The 18,732-nt window shown below is 41.9% G+C and overlaps 1 protein-coding gene across 2 annotated transcripts in view; it reads right to left on the bottom strand.

Moving 5' to 3' along the window:
- Window positions 1-18,732, bottom strand: part of SBNO1 (strawberry notch homolog 1) — a 39,566-nt gene that overhangs the window by 1,565 nt on the left and 19,269 nt on the right. For both annotated transcript variants that reach the window (XM_053368506.1, XM_053368507.1), the window contains 16 exons: window positions 16,517-16,668; window positions 15,128-15,325; window positions 14,352-14,519; window positions 14,062-14,231; window positions 12,929-13,060; window positions 12,244-12,379; window positions 10,598-10,710; window positions 8,908-8,979; window positions 8,469-8,568; window positions 7,951-8,025; window positions 6,009-6,155; window positions 5,381-5,475; window positions 5,175-5,267; window positions 3,207-3,344; window positions 2,359-2,435; window positions 1,753-1,946 (listed from right to left, as the gene is read on the bottom strand). In XM_053368506.1, the coding sequence (XP_053224481.1) occupies window positions 1,753-1,946; window positions 2,359-2,435; window positions 3,207-3,344; window positions 5,175-5,267; window positions 5,381-5,475; window positions 6,009-6,155; window positions 7,951-8,025; window positions 8,469-8,568; window positions 8,908-8,979; window positions 10,598-10,710; window positions 12,244-12,379; window positions 12,929-13,060; window positions 14,062-14,231; window positions 14,352-14,519; window positions 15,128-15,325; window positions 16,517-16,668 (2,060 nt within the window). The remainder of the gene's footprint in view (window positions 1-1,752; window positions 1,947-2,358; window positions 2,436-3,206; window positions 3,345-5,174; window positions 5,268-5,380; window positions 5,476-6,008; window positions 6,156-7,950; window positions 8,026-8,468; window positions 8,569-8,907; window positions 8,980-10,597; window positions 10,711-12,243; window positions 12,380-12,928; window positions 13,061-14,061; window positions 14,232-14,351; window positions 14,520-15,127; window positions 15,326-16,516; window positions 16,669-18,732) is intronic.

Genomic DNA, 18,732 nt, shown 5'->3' with positions numbered 1-18,732 from the left:
TTCTTGACTCCAAGGCAGTGAGTGGTCCTCAATTAACTGACCACTTAAATCTTTTACTCTGAGGACAATCACCAGCTTTGTGGATTTATGGTGGCTATTGATGTCCAATCCCATATACTGCACACACAGGGATACTAGCTGCTACCATAGATATTAAGGAAACAGGTAAGTTCTCCGTGCATCTGGGATATTGTCCTTCTTTAAGTAGAATCTGGCCACAAGAAATGCCGTCTGACCACTCCTCCTCCCTTTTTAACCTCATTTAGGGGACAGAGGCCTGATTAGAAAAGGTTACTTTAAGCATGATCAAGGGCTTGTGGTGAGCCCAGTACACCCATCCCTCCACCTTTTCAACGATGAATGAATGAATCTTTATTTACGTATGCCATTGGCCATAGCAATAAAACAACAATACAATATACAAAGAATAGAAATAAAAAGTAAATTATATAAAATACATTTTAGGGTTTTGAATCAATAGTCAAATAGTGGATCTTATTCTAACTGCCCCAGCTAAAAACCTTGCAACCTTTGCTGTCAAACACCTGCTCAACTTGATCTGCCAAGAGAAAGGTCACTGTGGCAGTGGTTAGGCGACCCGGAATGGACAATAAAAGAGGGGTGATAACCTCATTCCTCAAGTCTTTATAAAGAGTGCAAGCCAGAAGGGCATGCTCCACCAATTCGGTACTGCCATCTCCACAGGGACGTAAGTGTTTTTTGTGCGGAAGTGAGAGTCAAAGCATGTCTACATTTTAGAATTGCTAGGTTATGCAGAGAGGGTGCCAGAGAGTCAAAATGGGACGGTGGAAAATAAGTCATACCATGGACAAAATTTCCTTATTGTGGCCAAGTTTTTCTGACGCTCAATATCATTTAGGGGATGACAAATTAGACTGTTTGCTTTACTAAAACCCAAAGTTGAATAGCTGTTGTGATAAACCACAAGAGTGAAGTATTTGATAGACAATTTTAGTCCAGGCGCTCCTGTGACAATCTTGCAGCACTAGGGATATTAGACCAGGGAGATTTAAGTTTAGGCGAAGCCAATAGTTAAGTGTCCTACGCCAGATCCGTAATTCTACTGAGGGAAGATTAGTCTCTAGGCGCAATGATGCGTTTGGGACTCAGTGGTACACAGATAATTTGCCTTACGAACTTTGATTGGACAGCTTCCATAGATCCAAGGTGAGTGCCTATCCAAATCTGAGCCCCATATAACAACTGTGCTAGTGGTTTAGGTCTGGAAGACTTCCAGGACTGATGGTACAGGTTTACCACCTTTTGTGTAGAAAATGCGTGTCAGAATTTTGCATTTCTGGTGTGCTCCCCATGACCCCGTAGACTGGGAAATAAGGCCAAGATATTTGAAAACTTTGAAAATTGTCCATGCGCTATCTATGGGCCCTATAGTTTCTTGAGAAAACCATGGCTTTGATTTTCTTGTAATTCACGGCCAGCTGTTCTCTCTGGCAATATCCTGAAAATGCTCTCATCAGTCTTTTTGGGCCTACTTGTGCTTGGGCTATGAAATGCAGGCCCTTTGCTCCTCAATGTAAGACACTAAAGAAACATGCTGCAGATTCAATAATGTATCCTTGGAGGGAAAAGTAAAATAAAATGCAAAATGAAACTTCTGTTCCAAGAAACCAACAATACACAAAACTAGTTGTATGCTTTTTAAGGTTAGAGAGACTTCAGGAGTTAGACTGCCACATGGACCAAAAGGTAACGACAAATTATCAGACTTGCCTACAATCCTCTGTCCATCCTCCGTCCGTAGCCGAACGATCTGCATTTTAACATTTGTACCGCTTACTGAGGCTAGAACTCCTTCTACCTTTGTCCAGACACTTAGGACTGAACCACACAGGACATAGTACGTCCGACAGCGCAGGCCAACTTCACAAACCAGGCCCAGGCCTGCTTTTTTGCAGTTGCCTCTCCTGAAAGAGGAAGGGAAGGAGGAATACTTAATCCTTTTCTTTAACACATACACAATTTTTAATGAAAAGCAACACACAAGGATACTGATGTCCCACAATATTTTCTGAATAACACTTTGATTTTACATAACAAATTGTAGCCACGCAATAGACTAGGATGAGCTGCTCAAGCACGCAAGTCAGACAAGAATAGAGGATAAAGTTAGTTCTGAACAAAGAAGGTTACTCAAGCCTAGTTAGAACTAGCACAAATCTCAGGCTCAGTATTTCTTGTGGAAAAGCTGCCAATGCAATGCTTTGGTGAAGCTTTCACTAAATATGCTCCCATGCAAAGTTTCTTTTCTCAGACGCATTTTGAAAAGCCCAGCACACCACACTAGGCATTTTGTACCGCAGCATTTCAAGAACTCACCAGTAAGCATGGGTGCAAGTGTCTGCTGATGACGTGTACTGCTCTAGCCAGTGGGCCACAGCATCGTCAGAAGGAACCTGAAAATGAAATAAATTAGATATTACATATTTATTACAGCCAGATTTGGCTTCTTGATTTCCAAACTTAAGAGTAACTTTACAGGTCCCATTCAGATGCATGACCAAACCATGCTTTCATGTTACATGGTTGAGAAGAATCCCAGGGCACCTCAGGCTCACATGCTCTTCCTGCCCATGCAGCCCCCAGTCCTTACTAATAGAATACCATAGCTCAACAGTTGTCTGAAGGTGTGATCTATGGTTTGGAAGAACTGGCCAACTCTGATTTGGAACAAGAATCATTTTTATTTTTATTTTGCCGGGGGGGGGGGAGGGGGGGAGGATACTACATGTGAACAGAAGGCCCCGCAGAATGGGGCTATTTAACACCAAAATTATGGTTTGTCATTATGCCTAATTTAGTTGTAATACCAACTATTCAGCACCCAAGTATTTCCACAAGGTCATCTCATTTGACTATGGCTGCAATCCTAGGCATGCTTTACTTGTGTAGGAAGTAAATAAGATGGGTGTGTGAGAGGGCAGCCCAGGTGAGAAGAGGCAAGCAGCAGGGGTGGGGTATGTGCACAAATTATGGGTCATGTGAATAAACTACTCTTTACATCTAGGATCTGTGTATTTTTAATGTAATGGATGCATATTAAGGGTATTCATGCATGATATTCATGCATACTTCTCCCTTCCGCAAGATTATAGGTTTAATACATATGTGGTATTTTAATGTTTTCCACATGTTATAGTTAAATTTGTTTTTAAAAAGCAAGTAACCTTTTTATATTTTTTCTTTATTTCTGCATACGTCTCCAATTTCAATTGTTTTCCGGTATTTGGTCTATATACTAGAAAAAGCTTCTTTTTGGGATTCACTTCTTTCACCAGGATGGCAGTTTTCTTATTGTTTCGTATCTGGAAGAGAAAAAAAAGAGAGGGGGATACTGTGAAAATGCAGTATGCATTACTTAAGATGCTGTCAGGATTTAACATTTATTTAAAGACAGACCAGGTTTAGAATGTGTTGGTTGAAGCAAAACTTACCAGAAGAATAAGAAATCAAGATAACAAACTTTTTATTAAAAAAATGGAAATGGTTTATTGAATATTTATAGATAAATTGTAAACAGATAAAAACATTGGCAGGAGTATTGTAATAACCTGGTTTCATAAGTGTCAGGGAACTGACATCAGAGATTAGCGGAGAGGGAAGTCGCTCCAATGATGCAGGGGAGGGAACTAGCAAGGAGAGAGAGAGAGCTTCCGCTGGGGAAGGAAACCAAGGGGACACCAGGAAGAAAGGGGAGGCTGAGAGTACTTCGGAGGGAAGGCTCCGAGACTCTTCCAGTGAGATCAGTGGGGAGAGCGCAGGACCTCCGCTGGGCACGCCTACTCTGCGCAGAAGGCTTCCGTGCAGAGAAGCTAGGCGGAGACTGGCTGTCAAGGAATTTTTATGTTGGAAGAAGTTCAGGAAACGCCCACTGACGGATTCTGCCAGTGATTGAGACAGTCGCGTTGTAAGGGGCTGTCAAACTAGGGAAAGGTTTAGCTACACAACCCGCTTGGAGCAGTTTGGAGTTTTACGCATAAGCAACCCCAATTCCCATTACAATAAGAGTATATATTTAAAGACGATGAATAAATGAGCAAATTAGGTTAATTTGGATACGCAGAAAATATTAAAAATAAATTTAAGGAACCGCAGAAAGGGGCAAGGAAGTCAAGTTTTGAAATGTTAAAACAATTGTAAAATTAGTGAAATGTATAAACTTGAAAAGTATAAATAAAAAAAATTAAAAAGGAAAAAAGAAAAGAAAAGAAAAGAAAAGAAAAGAAAAGAGTCCTATCGATGGCGAAACACATCCCTAACCGCAAAACAGAATTGGTTTTATACAGAAGCAGAGTTGGTGGCTTGTTTACACACACGTTGTAGTAGCAGTCAATAAATCACACTACACTCCCCAGAAGAAGAAAAAGAAACTGTTGGATGAAGTTAAGGAGGCAACAAAAATTTCAAGGAGGCAGCTTTATGGCACATGCAAGAGTAGTTCTGTCCTTCTGACCCAAACCTCAGCTCTGCTCCCAGACCTGGTCTGAAGGGGCTGCTATTCCGGGAAAATCCATCTTTTGCCACCATACTCTCAATCTCAGGCTCCCACCTGAAATGCTGACTACACAGTGCTTCAAATGCTTAAAGATACACTGCATAAATGTCAAGTATTATTTCTTTATTACATTAAGAAATTATTGGGTTTTTAAGAAGGTAAAAGGTAAAGGACTCCTGGAAGGTTAAGTCCAGTCAAAGGTGAATATGGGGTTGCGGCACTCATCTCGCTTTCAGGCCAAGGGAGCCGGTGTTTGTCCATAGACAGCTTTCTGGGTCATGTGGCCAGCAGGACTAAACTGCTTCTGGCACAATGGAACACCGTGATGGAAGCCAGAGCGCACAGAAACGGTGTTTACCTTCCCGTCGCAGTGGTACCCATTTATCTACTTGCACTAGTGTGCTTTTGAACTGCTAGGCTGGCAGAAGCTGGGACAGAGTAATGGGAGCTCACCCAGTTGCAGGGATTTTGAACCGCCGACCTTCCGATCGTCAAGCCCAAGAGGCTCAGTGGTTTAGACCACATCATCAACCCGCTCCTTTTTTTACCTTTCTTTTTCATTTTTATTCCACACAAGATATACTAATGTCCAATGAAGTTAACATGCTTTTGGGTGGAAGTCTGCAGAGAACAATCTCACCTGAAGTGATAAGTAAAATCCATCTTCTGGTCCAGTCTGTTCAGCCCAAATCTTAGTTGCTTCTTCCCAAGACATCCCTCTCTCCACGCTTATCTAGAAAATACATTAAAAGTCAAAGGGTACTTAGCAGGAAGTTTTACCATTTAAGAGTCAACAAAAAATGTCAGTGGCTCATGCAAAGGTGAACAATTAACCAAGAAACTTACAGTATACAATTCAACATGTCCTGAGGTAGAATATCCTGGTGTGAGGAATTTTTTAGCATCTGCCTTCCTCACTTTCTCATCTCCTGAACCCAGATCTGCAAGAAAGAGAGTCACAAGGTACATATGAGTACAGGACATAGAGAAGAACAAAAGTCTGCAATGATTCCTGTGTGGAGGAATCACCAGTCTCTGAACAGCCTCCTCTACTGAGGCAGCATATCACTCTCTGAGCCATTTCTGAAGAAAATAAGGCAGCACAGCACATAAAAGCAGCATTACTCAAGCTTTGCCATCACAAGAATTACAAGAGAGTGCCAGGCATCTGGGGCACTGCACTCCTCAGTAAGCATTACAGAACAGCACAAGAAACAGTGACTATGCATGCGATGCCGGAATGGCAGAAAGAGAGCTCAAATGGGGGACTAATCAAGGAAGCAGGTCTGAAGAGCTTCAGTTGTTTGGCTCTTGCTGCTACCATGGAGCACTTCCTATCCGTTCAAGGCACCATCTCAGACGCTGAAAGAGGTGGTGTCTGGTTTCCATCTGCCTCTATTACTGGCAGTGGAAGAACGTGGGCTCTGAAAAAAGCCTGGCATAGCAGGTTGTGCAAACGAACTCATGCTCTTACCTAAAATGCCCATGTCATATCTTCCATTCTTTTTAGCATTCTGTATTACTGCATTTAACGTGTCTGAGAAATACTGGAATAAAGCATTCTGCTGATGCACTTCCATACCCAGAATCCGGTTTAGAAATTTCCCTATATTGTTGTAATCTAGAACAAGAGGAGATGAAGCACTTTAAGCCAGATTATTTTGGGGGATGGGGGGGAGAAACACAGCATTTTATTTCATCTTTGTTTTATCAGTGGAAAAGCACTATCCTGGCAGTCTAAACAGAAGGCAGGAACCTATGGCCTTATGGATGTTTTTGGGACTCCCAGCTCCCATCAGTCATAGCCAGAATGGTCAACAGTCAAAGACGATGGGAGTCATAGTATGGCAACATCTGGAGGGCCACAAGAACAAGGAGGAGTCTCCACTGGCCAATTCTTTGCAGGGTCATGCCACAATTCCACAGAAGCACAAAACACCTGCAGTGTGTTGTATTGGGTACCAAATCCAGCTCCTGTTTTCAACATTTCCCGTAGCTGCGGGGAGCACGGCAGCATTCTCCATAGCTCTTTGGCTCAACTTTATCTACAAGCACCTCTGCTAGTAAAACCAGAATTGTGCACAACAGGAGAAATGATGGAATACAAATCTCCTCAATTTGTATAATTAAAACTAGTTGATGAAGTTAGCTGTCTTGGAAAATAATTTATTTTTTGAAGCACACAGTACACACAGCCCCACCCTCTCTAAATGCAAGTCATCCACCCACAATGAATGCAACCAAGAGCCTACATAAATGGATTGGTTAACTATAAGACAAATCACAAAACAATCTCCCTTAAAGTTTAGAGACATACAGAATACATTATGGGTATTCTCCAATTCTCTGATGAGGCAGATCTGTCTGGCACCTACTCCACTGTCTCATGGCTCATCACAAGGTTACCAACTGCATTATGTAGATGCAGATGGAGGACATAGCTGACGTATTCCTATAACCCCCTTGTGTAGGCACCAGCTGCCCACCTTTCTAGCTCAGTAAGTTATCTGCACTCTGTAGTATTTCTTCCTTAGTTATACTAGGCATTCTAGATTATTTTATGAGCAGGGATATAGTCAACTGTATGAGGTACACACTCTTCCTGAACTCTGTCTAAGCAGTTTCTTCCCACCCCACCAACCTCAAATCTAACCATAAAAGCTGCATTAAGTTGTTCTTCTCCCCCTCCCAAGCCCCCTTCTGTATTAGGTCAGTGAGGCAGAGGGAAAGAGACAGGCTGGCTTCTGTCTTTAGAGCCATAAAGGACTTCAAAAGCACACTACCAATTTCAGATCACTGTGTGATCTGAAACCGTAGCTTTGCTTTGTATATTCACACTTGAAGACTTCGGCCTGTATCCAGCCAAGTTCTGCTTAGGGTAAAGGTAAAGGTAAAGGTACCCCTGCCCGTATGGGCCAGTCTTGCCAGACTCTAGGGTTGTGCGCTCATCTCACTCTATAGGCTGGGAGCCAGCGCTGTCCGCAGACACTTCCGGGTCACGTGGCCAGCGTGACAAGCTGCATCTGGCGAGCCAGCGCAGCACACAGAACGCCATTTACCTTCCCGCTGGTAAGCGGTCCCTATTTATCTACTTGCACCCAGGGGTGCTTTCGAACTGCTAGGTTGGCAGGCGCTGGGACCAAATGACGGGAGCGCACCCCGCTGCAGGGATTCGAACCGCCGACCATGCGATCGGCAAGTCCTAGGCGCTGAGGTTTTACCCACAGCGCCACCCGCGTCCCTTCTGCTTAGGGTAGACCCACTGAAATTAATGGACCAAAGTTACTCATGTATTAATTTCAATGGGTCTACTCACAGAAAACAACCCTTTCAAATTTTGCTGTTGACTTAGAAGGCCATTACAGATTTTTTTTTTAAAAAAGTCAGTTACATAGACATTAAAAAGGAGCAAGTACCTTTGTCAAGCGTTAGAATTCCAGACCGGTCTTCTACATTTATTAGGCCCACACCTATTAAACCCTGACGGACATCTAGGAAGAACAAAAGGAAGCTGTCATGGGTTCCATTCTTGCTGTTTACTAGTTTACTAAGGTAATTTAAGTACCATCAGTATTTGTGAAATGTAACCAAACCTTTGATGGTTTCCCTCCCCTAAAAACTAACACAACTGATTCAATGTGCAAGAGAGGTCATATGGCAGTACAAACAGGTGCTGCTATCTACTACCCAAAGGCCCAACGATTCCATAGCTGGAATGCCATAATTAACCCAAACCATTTGTACTCTCAGATCCGAGTTCTGAAAACAGATCATGCAATTTCAAAAGGAACTGTTGAATTTAGTTGTTAGGAAAAGGTACATATAGTCTCACCAAACAATTAGAGTACATAATTTTAATTCATTCTATGAAATTGTTTCCCTTCACTGATAAACGTGATTATCACTGCAGTATTTTTTCAAAAAATTCACATACCTTTAAAGAATTCTCCTGGATAGTCAGCAGGTGGAGACACCAACGGCGAGTCTAAGTTCACAATGGACTTCATCACTATTTCCAATGCATTTCGGCCATACTGTTAATGAGAGTGGGGGGAAACTATTGTAGCCACCATAAAACACAAACATCCTTCTTTTAAAAGTATTATGTTTGTCCCCTGGAAAGTTAGGACACTTGCCTTTCACATCCAAAATCTGGCCAATTTATACAGGCAGTTTTTAATGTTTGATGTTTTACTATGTTTTTATATGTGCTGTAAGCTGCCCAGGATGGCTGGGGAAGTTCCAGAGTCTATAACCCCAAAAGGGGAAAGGATAATGATGCAAAGAAACAACCCCCCAAAAATAACAGCCTATTGTTTTTTAAGTGTCAAGGCAAGATAGGGCTTGCTTTATTCAAAAGGTGTCTCGCTTACCTTGTTGTCGAAGTTGAACCTGCTGAGGTCTCTTGTTTCTGTTGCTCTTCGGTCGCCATGAGTGAGAGCTCCCTATCAAGAGACAATAATTTGTTTTTATAATATATCATCTCCTAAATGCTTAACATATCTTTATTCACCATTATTTCAGTTATCCGCTGAAGAATGCCTATCATCTGAAGCCAACAGCCTGGATCCAGAGATAAGCACAATGAAGGGGCTGGTGGAAATGGACTTTCCCACTCCCTCCTCCCTCTTGCAGTCTCCAACCCTTCCTCTCTGAGGGTCAGGACCTGTTGACTGGAGAGGACTGCAGTGCAGGAGACAAAGAGAACTCTCAAAATTAGATAGAGGTGCCTTCTTCCAGCAGAACTCTCACTCATGGAAGCTGAGTCTTGAGGAGGGGGTGGAAAATTCTGTTTCCACCAGCCCCCTTTGATATGCTTATTTCTGGATCCAACCCAATTTGCTTGTGCCTCAGCAAAGGTGTGGTGTAGTGGTTAAGAGCAGTAGTCCTGTAATCTGGGGAACCAGGTTCGCGTCTCCGCTCCTCCACATGCAGCTGCTGGGTGACCTTGGGCCAGTCACACTTCTTTGAAGTCTCTCAGCCCCACTCACCTCACAGAGTGTTTGTTGTGGGGGAGGAAGGGGAAGGAGATTGTTAGCCGCTTTGAGACTCCTGAAGGGGAGTGAAAGGCGGGATATCAAATCCAAACTCTTCTTCTAACAAACGTAGTGCAATTTTGTTCGATGAGAGGTACATTTTGCCCACTTGATTAAGAATTTAATCATCCAGGAGCATGGAAGATATTACAAAAAGTTGGCATAAGAAGCCAAAAGTTTGTCAGAGAGTAAGGCTCATCAGATAGTGACCTGTACGACCATAGCCAATAAAGATGGGTTGTTGTTTTCTCGTTAAATATTTTTACTGAAAGTTTTCAACATAAGATACAATAAAAGCCAAACTAATCAAAAAAAGAAAAAGATACAGAAAAGCCAAAATAAGAGAAAATAAAAATAAAACGGCAAGGGGAGATATAAAAGCCCTCTATCACAACTGTATCATGTCCTTTAACCATATACAAAAAGGTAGACCTTCCCAGCTCCCACCTGGGAACTTCTGTTTCTTCCCCCAAACTCCCACCCTGGGGGATCTTTTCTACCCTGTCTCCCACACAGAGCCCTTCATCATCTACCTCTCACTGATGAGAGGTACATTTTGAACACCTGATCATGTCCACAAGACAGATCCTGTTCATTCTGCAGAGTAAAGTACAATCTGTACTGGGGATAGGAAACCTGTTGCCCTGTTCAAGATGCTAGACTCCATCTCCCACCAGCTTCTCCCAGCAAAGCCAGCAATTGGAGACGATGCGAGTTATAGTCCAGCAACATCTGGTGGGCCACATTCCCCATCCTGCATCTACCCAATGATTTGTATTGAGTCTCCAACATATTAACATAAATTGAGAACTGCTTAAATCCCCCTATGAACCCCTACCCCACACAATTTGAGATACGAGAGCCACTCTCTAGACCACAGAATCTTAGACGTTTTCTGCTTTGTTTTCAACTTTAACAGAACCTGGTATAATTGAGAAATGTGTTTTCAAGTTTCTGTGTCTTTAATCAAAATCTGCTCGCTTGCAGTGAATTTCCTAGTCAAAGCTACACCCAACAATCCGCTTACCAAGCTCTCCAGGCGTTTGGCAACGATTGACGCAAATCTTTGTTCTCCAGCCAGTTCAGATATTAGGAAGACATATTCTGGTGCGGTCACTTGGTTGGACCTGTGCGTTCGGCCTGGATAGGAAGAAAAAGAGGTTTTGTTCACTCAAGTCACCCAGCATCAGCCACCCATTCTCAAGAATATTGGATAGGAAAACAGAGGTATATTTGGAGGCCATGTTCTTCACAACAATAAAATAAACAAATGATTCAATTAACCATCTCAAACTGTTTTCCAGGGAATTCTGTGGTTCCTCACAAATTAATAAGAGGTTTATTTTATGATTATAAAAACATTTCTTTACTGCCACATCATAAAATACCAGGGTGGGGTATAACAGGAGAATAGAAAACACTATGAAAACAACAATACATATAATAAATTGAGCAGCTGGATCAAAAAATTAAAAATTTAACAGCCACACAGGCCTGCCAAGAAAAAAAGCCTCCCCTGTGAAAATCAGTAATAGCAAATAGCTTGCTAACTGCTATCACATCCTCCTTTCAATATACAACCACAGGCACGGGTGATGCTGTGGTCTAAGCCACTGAGCCTTTTGGACTTGCTGATTGGAAGGTCATCAGTTTGAATCTGAGCTACAGGGTGAGCCCCCATTGCTCTGTTCCACCTCCTGCCAACATAGCAGCTCGAAAGCATGCCAGTGCAAGTAGTAAACAGGTACTGCTGCGGCAGGAAGGTAAACGGCGTTTCCATGCGCTCTGGCTTCTGCCATGGTGTACTGTAGCGCCAGAAGCGGTTTAGTCATGCTGGCCACATGACTCAGAAAGCTGTCTGTGGACAAACATCAGCTCCCCTGGCCTGAAGCAAGATGAGTGCCACACCCCATAGTCAGTTCATATGAGGCACAACAGGCCTAGGAAATGTACACTGGAGGGATAAGACCCCACCAAGAAGGGAACACAATCCACAAACACCAGAACTTGTCCAAACCCCACGTTCATTGCCAAAAATAGTCCGGATATACTATTGACTTGAAAGAAAGAAAGACCACTCTCTGCGCAGTGGGCAACACCAGGCCTAAGCAAATTTGAATCACTCTATCCTTGGAGCTAGTAGGAGACTAACTCTTGAAGACAAACAATTTTTATTGAACTATGAAGATTCAACTTGCTTGTGTTTGAAGCTACATTTTGGCTCAGATATACCCGAAGTAAAGAAACAAGAATTTAAACTTTACTTTTTAAGGAAACTGTTTTAGAAGTGAATACTTAACTGCCTTGCAAATCACTTCTTCCATAGACACAGATTGAATTGTGTTCAGTAGTTTGTCTCTGTGGCAATGGAAATACTACTCAAACTAGACAGAACTAGAAAACTCTGTTCGAATACTCCTACCATTATGTACCAATCAATGTGGTTGTCAGATTTCATTATCTTCTGGCACTGTGCAAAACCTAGCATAGACTGAACTCTAGTTTGCATATCAGAACACTATGTAATTTGAGAGCCTACACACATCTGTTTAGCAGCATTGCAAAAATAGGCAACTCTGCTAATCCTCTCTTACTGCAAATGATACAAACTCAACATTAAGTGCCTGACAAAGAAGCATCATTTTCAAGTAAAGCCAAGACAAAACTGCTTACCAAACTGCTGTATTGCCCTATCTGCACTCCACGGCAACTCCAGAGTCATATGTACCCTTCGCCTCTGGTTCTTGGCTCGTCGATCTGCTTGCAATGAAATACCAGAGCTGGCTGCTTCAGAAATGATGGCAATATTCTTTAAGAGAGAAAGAGCAGAAAGGTTGGATTTTAAAATTTTACTATGTCTATGGACAGGATGTGAACATGTGTTTGAACTGGTAGGAAGAGACTGTAATTCAAAAGGTAGATCACATTCTTTGCATGCAGAAGTGATCTCCAAGTCACCTTTAAAGAAACAGAAGTTACATGTGTTTTATCTCTATTTTACCTCTTTAGCTACTATTAACTTTAATAATCTTTTGAATGTTTTAAGTAACTGTTTTAACAGTCTTTTATCGAGAATGGAGTCAGAGGTTTCCTGTTACTGTTCTGCTCTTGTTTGTTAGAGACCATCTTGGCTTTGAGTCCTGGAAGACCTGCAAGCCTTTTCCACCTGTCCTGGGAGGGCAAGACCATGACTGACTCCAGCTACAAAAGCTGAGGCTGCTGAAGAGGACAGGGACCATTTTGGCTGTCTCTTAGTGCAGACCCAACCAAAATACTGCCAAGAATTCCCTGACATCTGTCCATCTATTTTATATGAATCTTTCCTTGAGAACTGATGTAGAGTAATGAAAATGGTTACCTTATCTCCATCCATGAATCTTTGCTTCTCTGTGATGTTTAGGATTTCAACAGGAACATCTAGCTCAGACCTGGACTCGTAAGAGATGCTGCCATCATCATTACTCACGACTCTCCCTTTGCGACCTGTCATCTTGGGAAGAATGACCTGTTTTAGCATGCTAAATAGTGCTTTTAGGAATCCATTAAATACTTCCAAGCAATTTCACATGCACTCAAGAGAAAGCTTGTATGATTAAACATGCTGCCCATTTCTAGCAGAGTTTGTGTCCAAAGCCTGACTCGCCCTAACAAACGTTTAGGTTAAGATAAATTCTGGTTTCCTTATTCTCATGTGTCCTGATAACACCTGAAGGCTCACTCCAATGGAAGTAAGAACTGAGGGGTTGGTGGGTTTGGGGTGAAATAGTGACCGGTCAGAAGCCAGTGAGTTATTTTTAAAGGGACACGGAAGAACTTGTGTTTAATAACTTCTCTATGAACAAAAGGTTGCTTTTGCAACTGTTTGGTTTTTCCTATTTGACAAAAGAGGGGGAGCAGGGAAGTCAGGACAGTAGTGCTGGCTTTCTAAAACACCTACATGCTGAAGACATCCAAGTCTACTTCTCTACCCAATAACTTTTGCCTTCCATTCAATTCCTTATCTATTAGCGTCTGATAGTTCCACTTGGAAGCATCATCACCTGAAGCTCAGGATATCCAAGACTCTGGACTTCTAATCACTGAAGGCAATACCTTCTTTGTTTACTGACAATGTCACCATCCGTGTTGTTGATATGAGAGAGAGAGAGAGAGTGAGTGAAAGAAAGGGCGGGTGGACAAGACAGTCCTCATCAACAGTTGCCCAGAAAGGAATGTAATCCTCAGGCTAAAATAGGTTTGTTACCCCTGTTATTAGTGGAAGGTAGTTTGACTCTAGGCCAATTAATGCAAAGGCACTGGAATGAACACCACTAGGCTTTATTTTACAAAATTATGTTTTGGTTTATCAAATCTTTATTTAATTGCATTTAATGTTAAACATGTTAAGGTATGTGGATGTTCTGTAGCAATTCCTGCTCTTATGTTTGCACACCATAACACCTCAAACTACAGGTCTGCTTCCCACACAGTTACTTGAGTTCCAGCACCTACCTCAGCCACATTCTCAGGACCACCCAGTTCATCTATAAGTTCATCCAGTGTATTGGGAGGAAGATCTTCTGATAGTTTTTCCAATTTATCAAGCAACTCCTTTTTCATCTGCTGGGCTCTCTCAACGGCATCCTGACTTGTTACATAGCTGGTATGCGTATTACTGTTAGCTGCAGCATATATATAAAAAAAGGAATGGTGGTGTTTAGAAACGTGAAAGTGTTGTTTCCCTTGCTGGAAGGAGCATTCTGGCTTCAAAAGCCAATTCAGAAGCTGCACATTCAACATACCAGACGTATTTGTAGTAGAGGAGGTAACTACTGTGGAAGAAAGAGAACTGGGCCGTTTGGATCCAAGTCCAGACGCTAGTAAGGCACTCTGAATGGAATCTGGGTCTATGCTTTTCTTTTTTTTCTTTTCTTTATTTTTCTTATGTTCTTTCCTAATTAGCCAGGGGTCTGAAGAAAAATAAAATGTATTAAAGGAGAAAAAAAGGCTTACCAAAAAATATGAAAATTATGCACCAGAGCAATTTCTTTTGTAGGTAAATCTTTTATCAGCTTAATGAAAAACAGTCCAATTGTAACTTATGAACATTTAACACGTGCGGTTTCAGTTCTATGTGGTTAAAGGTTGGCCGGCTGAAATCACACAAACTAAATGTATGGAAATGCATGGAAAGCAGAAAGCTTAAAAGATCTTTTGTGCAGGGTTTTCCCAGCAGGGAAGCTTCCAAGCCTTGCTTACACGTGGCTCTTGCAAGATCTTGTGGGAACTTGAACAGCCTCTTGAGCTCTCCAGCACTCCAGAGCTTGAACAAGAATATTCTAGAACTGATCAAGGCCCACTTGCTAGATGGCTCCAGAAAGGTAAGGATGCTTGCATGGCAAGTAGTTCAAGTATACATGCTTGTGTGTATATCCCTGGAGCGTAATCTCCCCACAAAATGTGACAGCACTATACTCAGCCTCCGCAAAGTAATACTACAGTGAATAGTGGCAGCACATGCAACAAAGCAACGATTGGAAAGAAATACTAAATTCCATGATACCCATTATCTTCTCACCATCTTCATCATCCTCGCTAGATTCATCCTTAAACGGGTTGAAGTCATCATCTTCCCCAGAGCTTAAGAACCGGGAGCTCTCATTATCACTCTCTTCATTGTCCGAGATGTCCGACTCACTGTAGCTTTCATCAGAACTGCTCCCAGCTAGCCCGCCAGTTTTACGCGCTTTCTTGGCTTCTCTGCTTATTTCTTCTCCTTTTTCATATGAAAGGTAATAAAGAGGTGGCTATCACTGAGTGGCATTTACCCCCACTATTCTCTCTATGGGTTGTTAGCAAAGACTTTGTAGATTTTTTATTATTTATGGATGTTTAACAAGGTGGAAAACCATATCAAAAGAAAAAGAAAAGGGGGAAAGGGTCCTGTTGTACTCCTTACACATTAACAGGCTTCCTTTCAAGTCTTCTTCAAAGTATAAAATTACAACTTCACTGGAACTGATAAAAAAGGGCTGGAGATGAGGGCACCTCACAGGACACTGCCAAGTTTACAAGCCAAATGTTAAAAACCCAAGGTTGTACGTATGTGTGTGAGTTTTCCTTTGCTTGTTCTAACTGCATGGAGACTTTTCCTGTAACAAGTCATGATATTTCACTGCTGTTATCACCTACTGTACCAATTATAATATTTTACACAAAGTTAAGGAGCTGGAGAGAAGGGTCCTTATGGGAGCAAAGCAGTTTAGGACCCTGGGTCACTCTGATGTGGAAACTGGGATGGGAGGCATATATAACAGCAGGGGTTGCTGAAGGTTCTATGTCTGTTGTGCTGCAGCAGGCCTATTACGTCCCTATATAGTAAGAACGAGCAGTGCAAAGCCCTCTGCAACCAATTCCTGAACACTCACTTACAAAAAGGGTGGTTCAAATGAGATTTGCTTTTCACATCTCTTGATATTTAAATCAGTTCAGGCATTAGAGAAAGTGACAAACACAGTAAGTATTTCAGACAAAAAGCTTCACAGCAGAAGACAGACACTATGGTCTGTTCAAATAAGGAAGAACTTGCAGCTGAGTGTGGGTAAAAATCAGTGTACCAGTAGCTTGAATTAGTTCTTCAGTGACCCAGCGCCGAGACTCCCTGCTCTATACAATTGCTGATTAGTCTTCCTTGCACACCCGTGAACACAGTTACTTGCCAATACTGCTAGATTTTCCAATTTCATTTCATTTCATCTATATCCAATATTCAAGGTGGCGTACATGGCTCTTCCCCTCATTTATTCCCCACAACAACCCTGTAAGGTAGGTTAGAATGAGAGACTGGCCCAAGTTCACCCAGCGAGCTTCATGGCCAAGTGGGGATCTGAAACGTGGTCTCCCAGGCCCTAGTCCAACACTCTAACCACTATCTTAACTATATTAGAATAGCATTACAACTATGTACCTTTGCGTTTCTTCATTTTGTCCTCCTTGCAAGGACTGTCTCTAGGAGAGTTGTTATTACTTTGAGCAGACAAGTCGATTCCCAGCAAGCTAAAAAGCTTCTTCCTGTCAGGAGCTGGGAAATGTTTCTCAATGAGAGACTGAAATACTCCCCTGCAGATTTAAAAAAGAAAAAAAAAACAGTTTTGCTTGGTTGAACGGGCAACCTAAAATTTCTCTTCTCCCAGCATTTTTAAATGCTGCTGTTTATGTAGTATCTTCTTGAAGGTCTGACTTGTTTCAGGCAGATGCTATTAAATCTCAATTCAGTCTGAACTTCCATACCAGGAGCGGCAATGAATCAGATGGGGACTGGTTAAGTCTTGGGTCAATACTGTTCAAAAGAAGACCATCCACAGTACTGCATCATGGTAGAAAATTATGAAGGACCATGACTTGGCATGTGAGAGTCGCTGAAAGCACACTATATTATATGCTGCTTGAACAAAGACCAATCAACTAAGAAACCAAAGACCTTAGAAACCATCTCCCCTCTTACATGAAATTGCAATTTCCACAGCTCCAGAGGCAAACCGATCACAGAAAGTAATAGTACCACTTTATTCTGACTTGATCAGACCACACAGAGCACTGTGTCCAGTTCTCCAGTTAAGGATACTGACAAGCTGGAATGTATGCAGAGGAGGGTGATCAAGATTATTGACGTTCTGGAAAGCAGGCCTTATGAGGAATGCTTGGGAGAGTTGGGTAAGCTGAGCATGGAAAAGAGGAGACTATGATAGCCATCTTCATATATCTAAGGGCTGTCAAAAGCTGTAGCAAGCTTGTTTTCTCCTGCTCAAGAGGGCAGGATCCAAACCAATAGATTCAAGTTACAAGAAAGGAGATTACGACTAAACATCAGAAATAACTTTCTGACAGAATAGAATCCCTTTATCATATCTTGTTTAATTGTCCTTTATATATTGTTCCCCGATCAAGGATTCTGAGTTCAATCATTTTGGAAACTGTTGCTAAACCACCTGAATTACATCTAGCCTATCTACTCCAGGACATTGACTCTTATAGAACATTACAGGTTGTCAGATTCCTGAATTCAGTTCTTTCATATAAAAGACTTCATGGAATGCTGCATGACTATTAAAAATCTAGTAAACTCTATCCACCATCTTTATATTCAAGGTCACAATATGGTACATCTAGAGATTGTATGTAACGTGAAGGAGATTATGCGTTGAAATATTTTAGTTGATATTTTAGAATGTAAAATGCTATTTTATTTATTGATTGGTTTTACCTTGTGGGCTTATAGCCGAATAAAGTATTATCTATCTATCTATCTATCTATCTATCTATCTATCTATCTATCTTTCTGACAGAGCTGTTGGGCAGCGGAATGGACTCTTTCAGGAGGTGTTGGACTCTCCTTCCTTGGAGGTTTTTAAGCAGAGGTTGGCTGGCCATCTGTAATGGATGCCTTAGTTGAGATTCCTGCATTGCAGTGGGCTGGACTAGATGACCCTCAGGGTCCCTTCCAACTCTACAATTCTATGATTCTATAAACAATGATGCAGCAGAAGGCTGCATAATAAAGAGAACATTTTGCAGCCACAGATGAAATTTTTAAAAATAACTAACTTAAAATCAGCCTACAAGGTGCCGCTATACCCAGCAAAGTCACTGTGCAAGTCGCATGTCTTCTGCTTCTTTTTGTCCCACAACCCAAATACACCTCAGGTCTGCTCCCAGGGTTCCTCCCAATACACCAGAGCAATTTGGGGTCTGCAGGGGGAGGATGCTCTGGTGTGGAAGCAAAGGTTGCTCTACTTAGGCAATGACTTTGCTGGATACAACCCAGTGAATACATAAACTTATGTACAGCACCTATAATGAAAGTAAAGAAACTTGTAGCAGCTATGCGATGATTTTAGAGCTGGCATGAACTTTTCCTCAGGATAAAAGATCAATTAAGTTCTGTAATATTCTTTCCTATTGTTCTCAATCACTGTACGCTCTCATTCGGATTTCAAGAGTTTCCAGAAATTCTGGTTGCTTGGAGTGAAGAAAAAAAGGCAGCTGCTGGACAAACATCTCTGACATTTGCAGTTTTAAAACAGCACTGAAAGACTGAGTGCAGTTGATTAGCCTGCCCTCTTCCTCCTCCACTTTGTGAGCCCTCCCTCCCTTCATGTTCATTTTTTAGTAAGCTTGCTGGCA

The sequence above is a fragment of the Podarcis raffonei genome, chromosome 16 (assembly GCF_027172205.1).
Source record: "Podarcis raffonei isolate rPodRaf1 chromosome 16, rPodRaf1.pri, whole genome shotgun sequence".
Taxonomy (NCBI): Eukaryota; Metazoa; Chordata; class Lepidosauria; order Squamata; family Lacertidae; genus Podarcis; species Podarcis raffonei.
The sequence above is the reverse complement of the archived record's forward strand: the minus strand, read 5'-3'. Positions and strand labels throughout refer to the sequence as shown.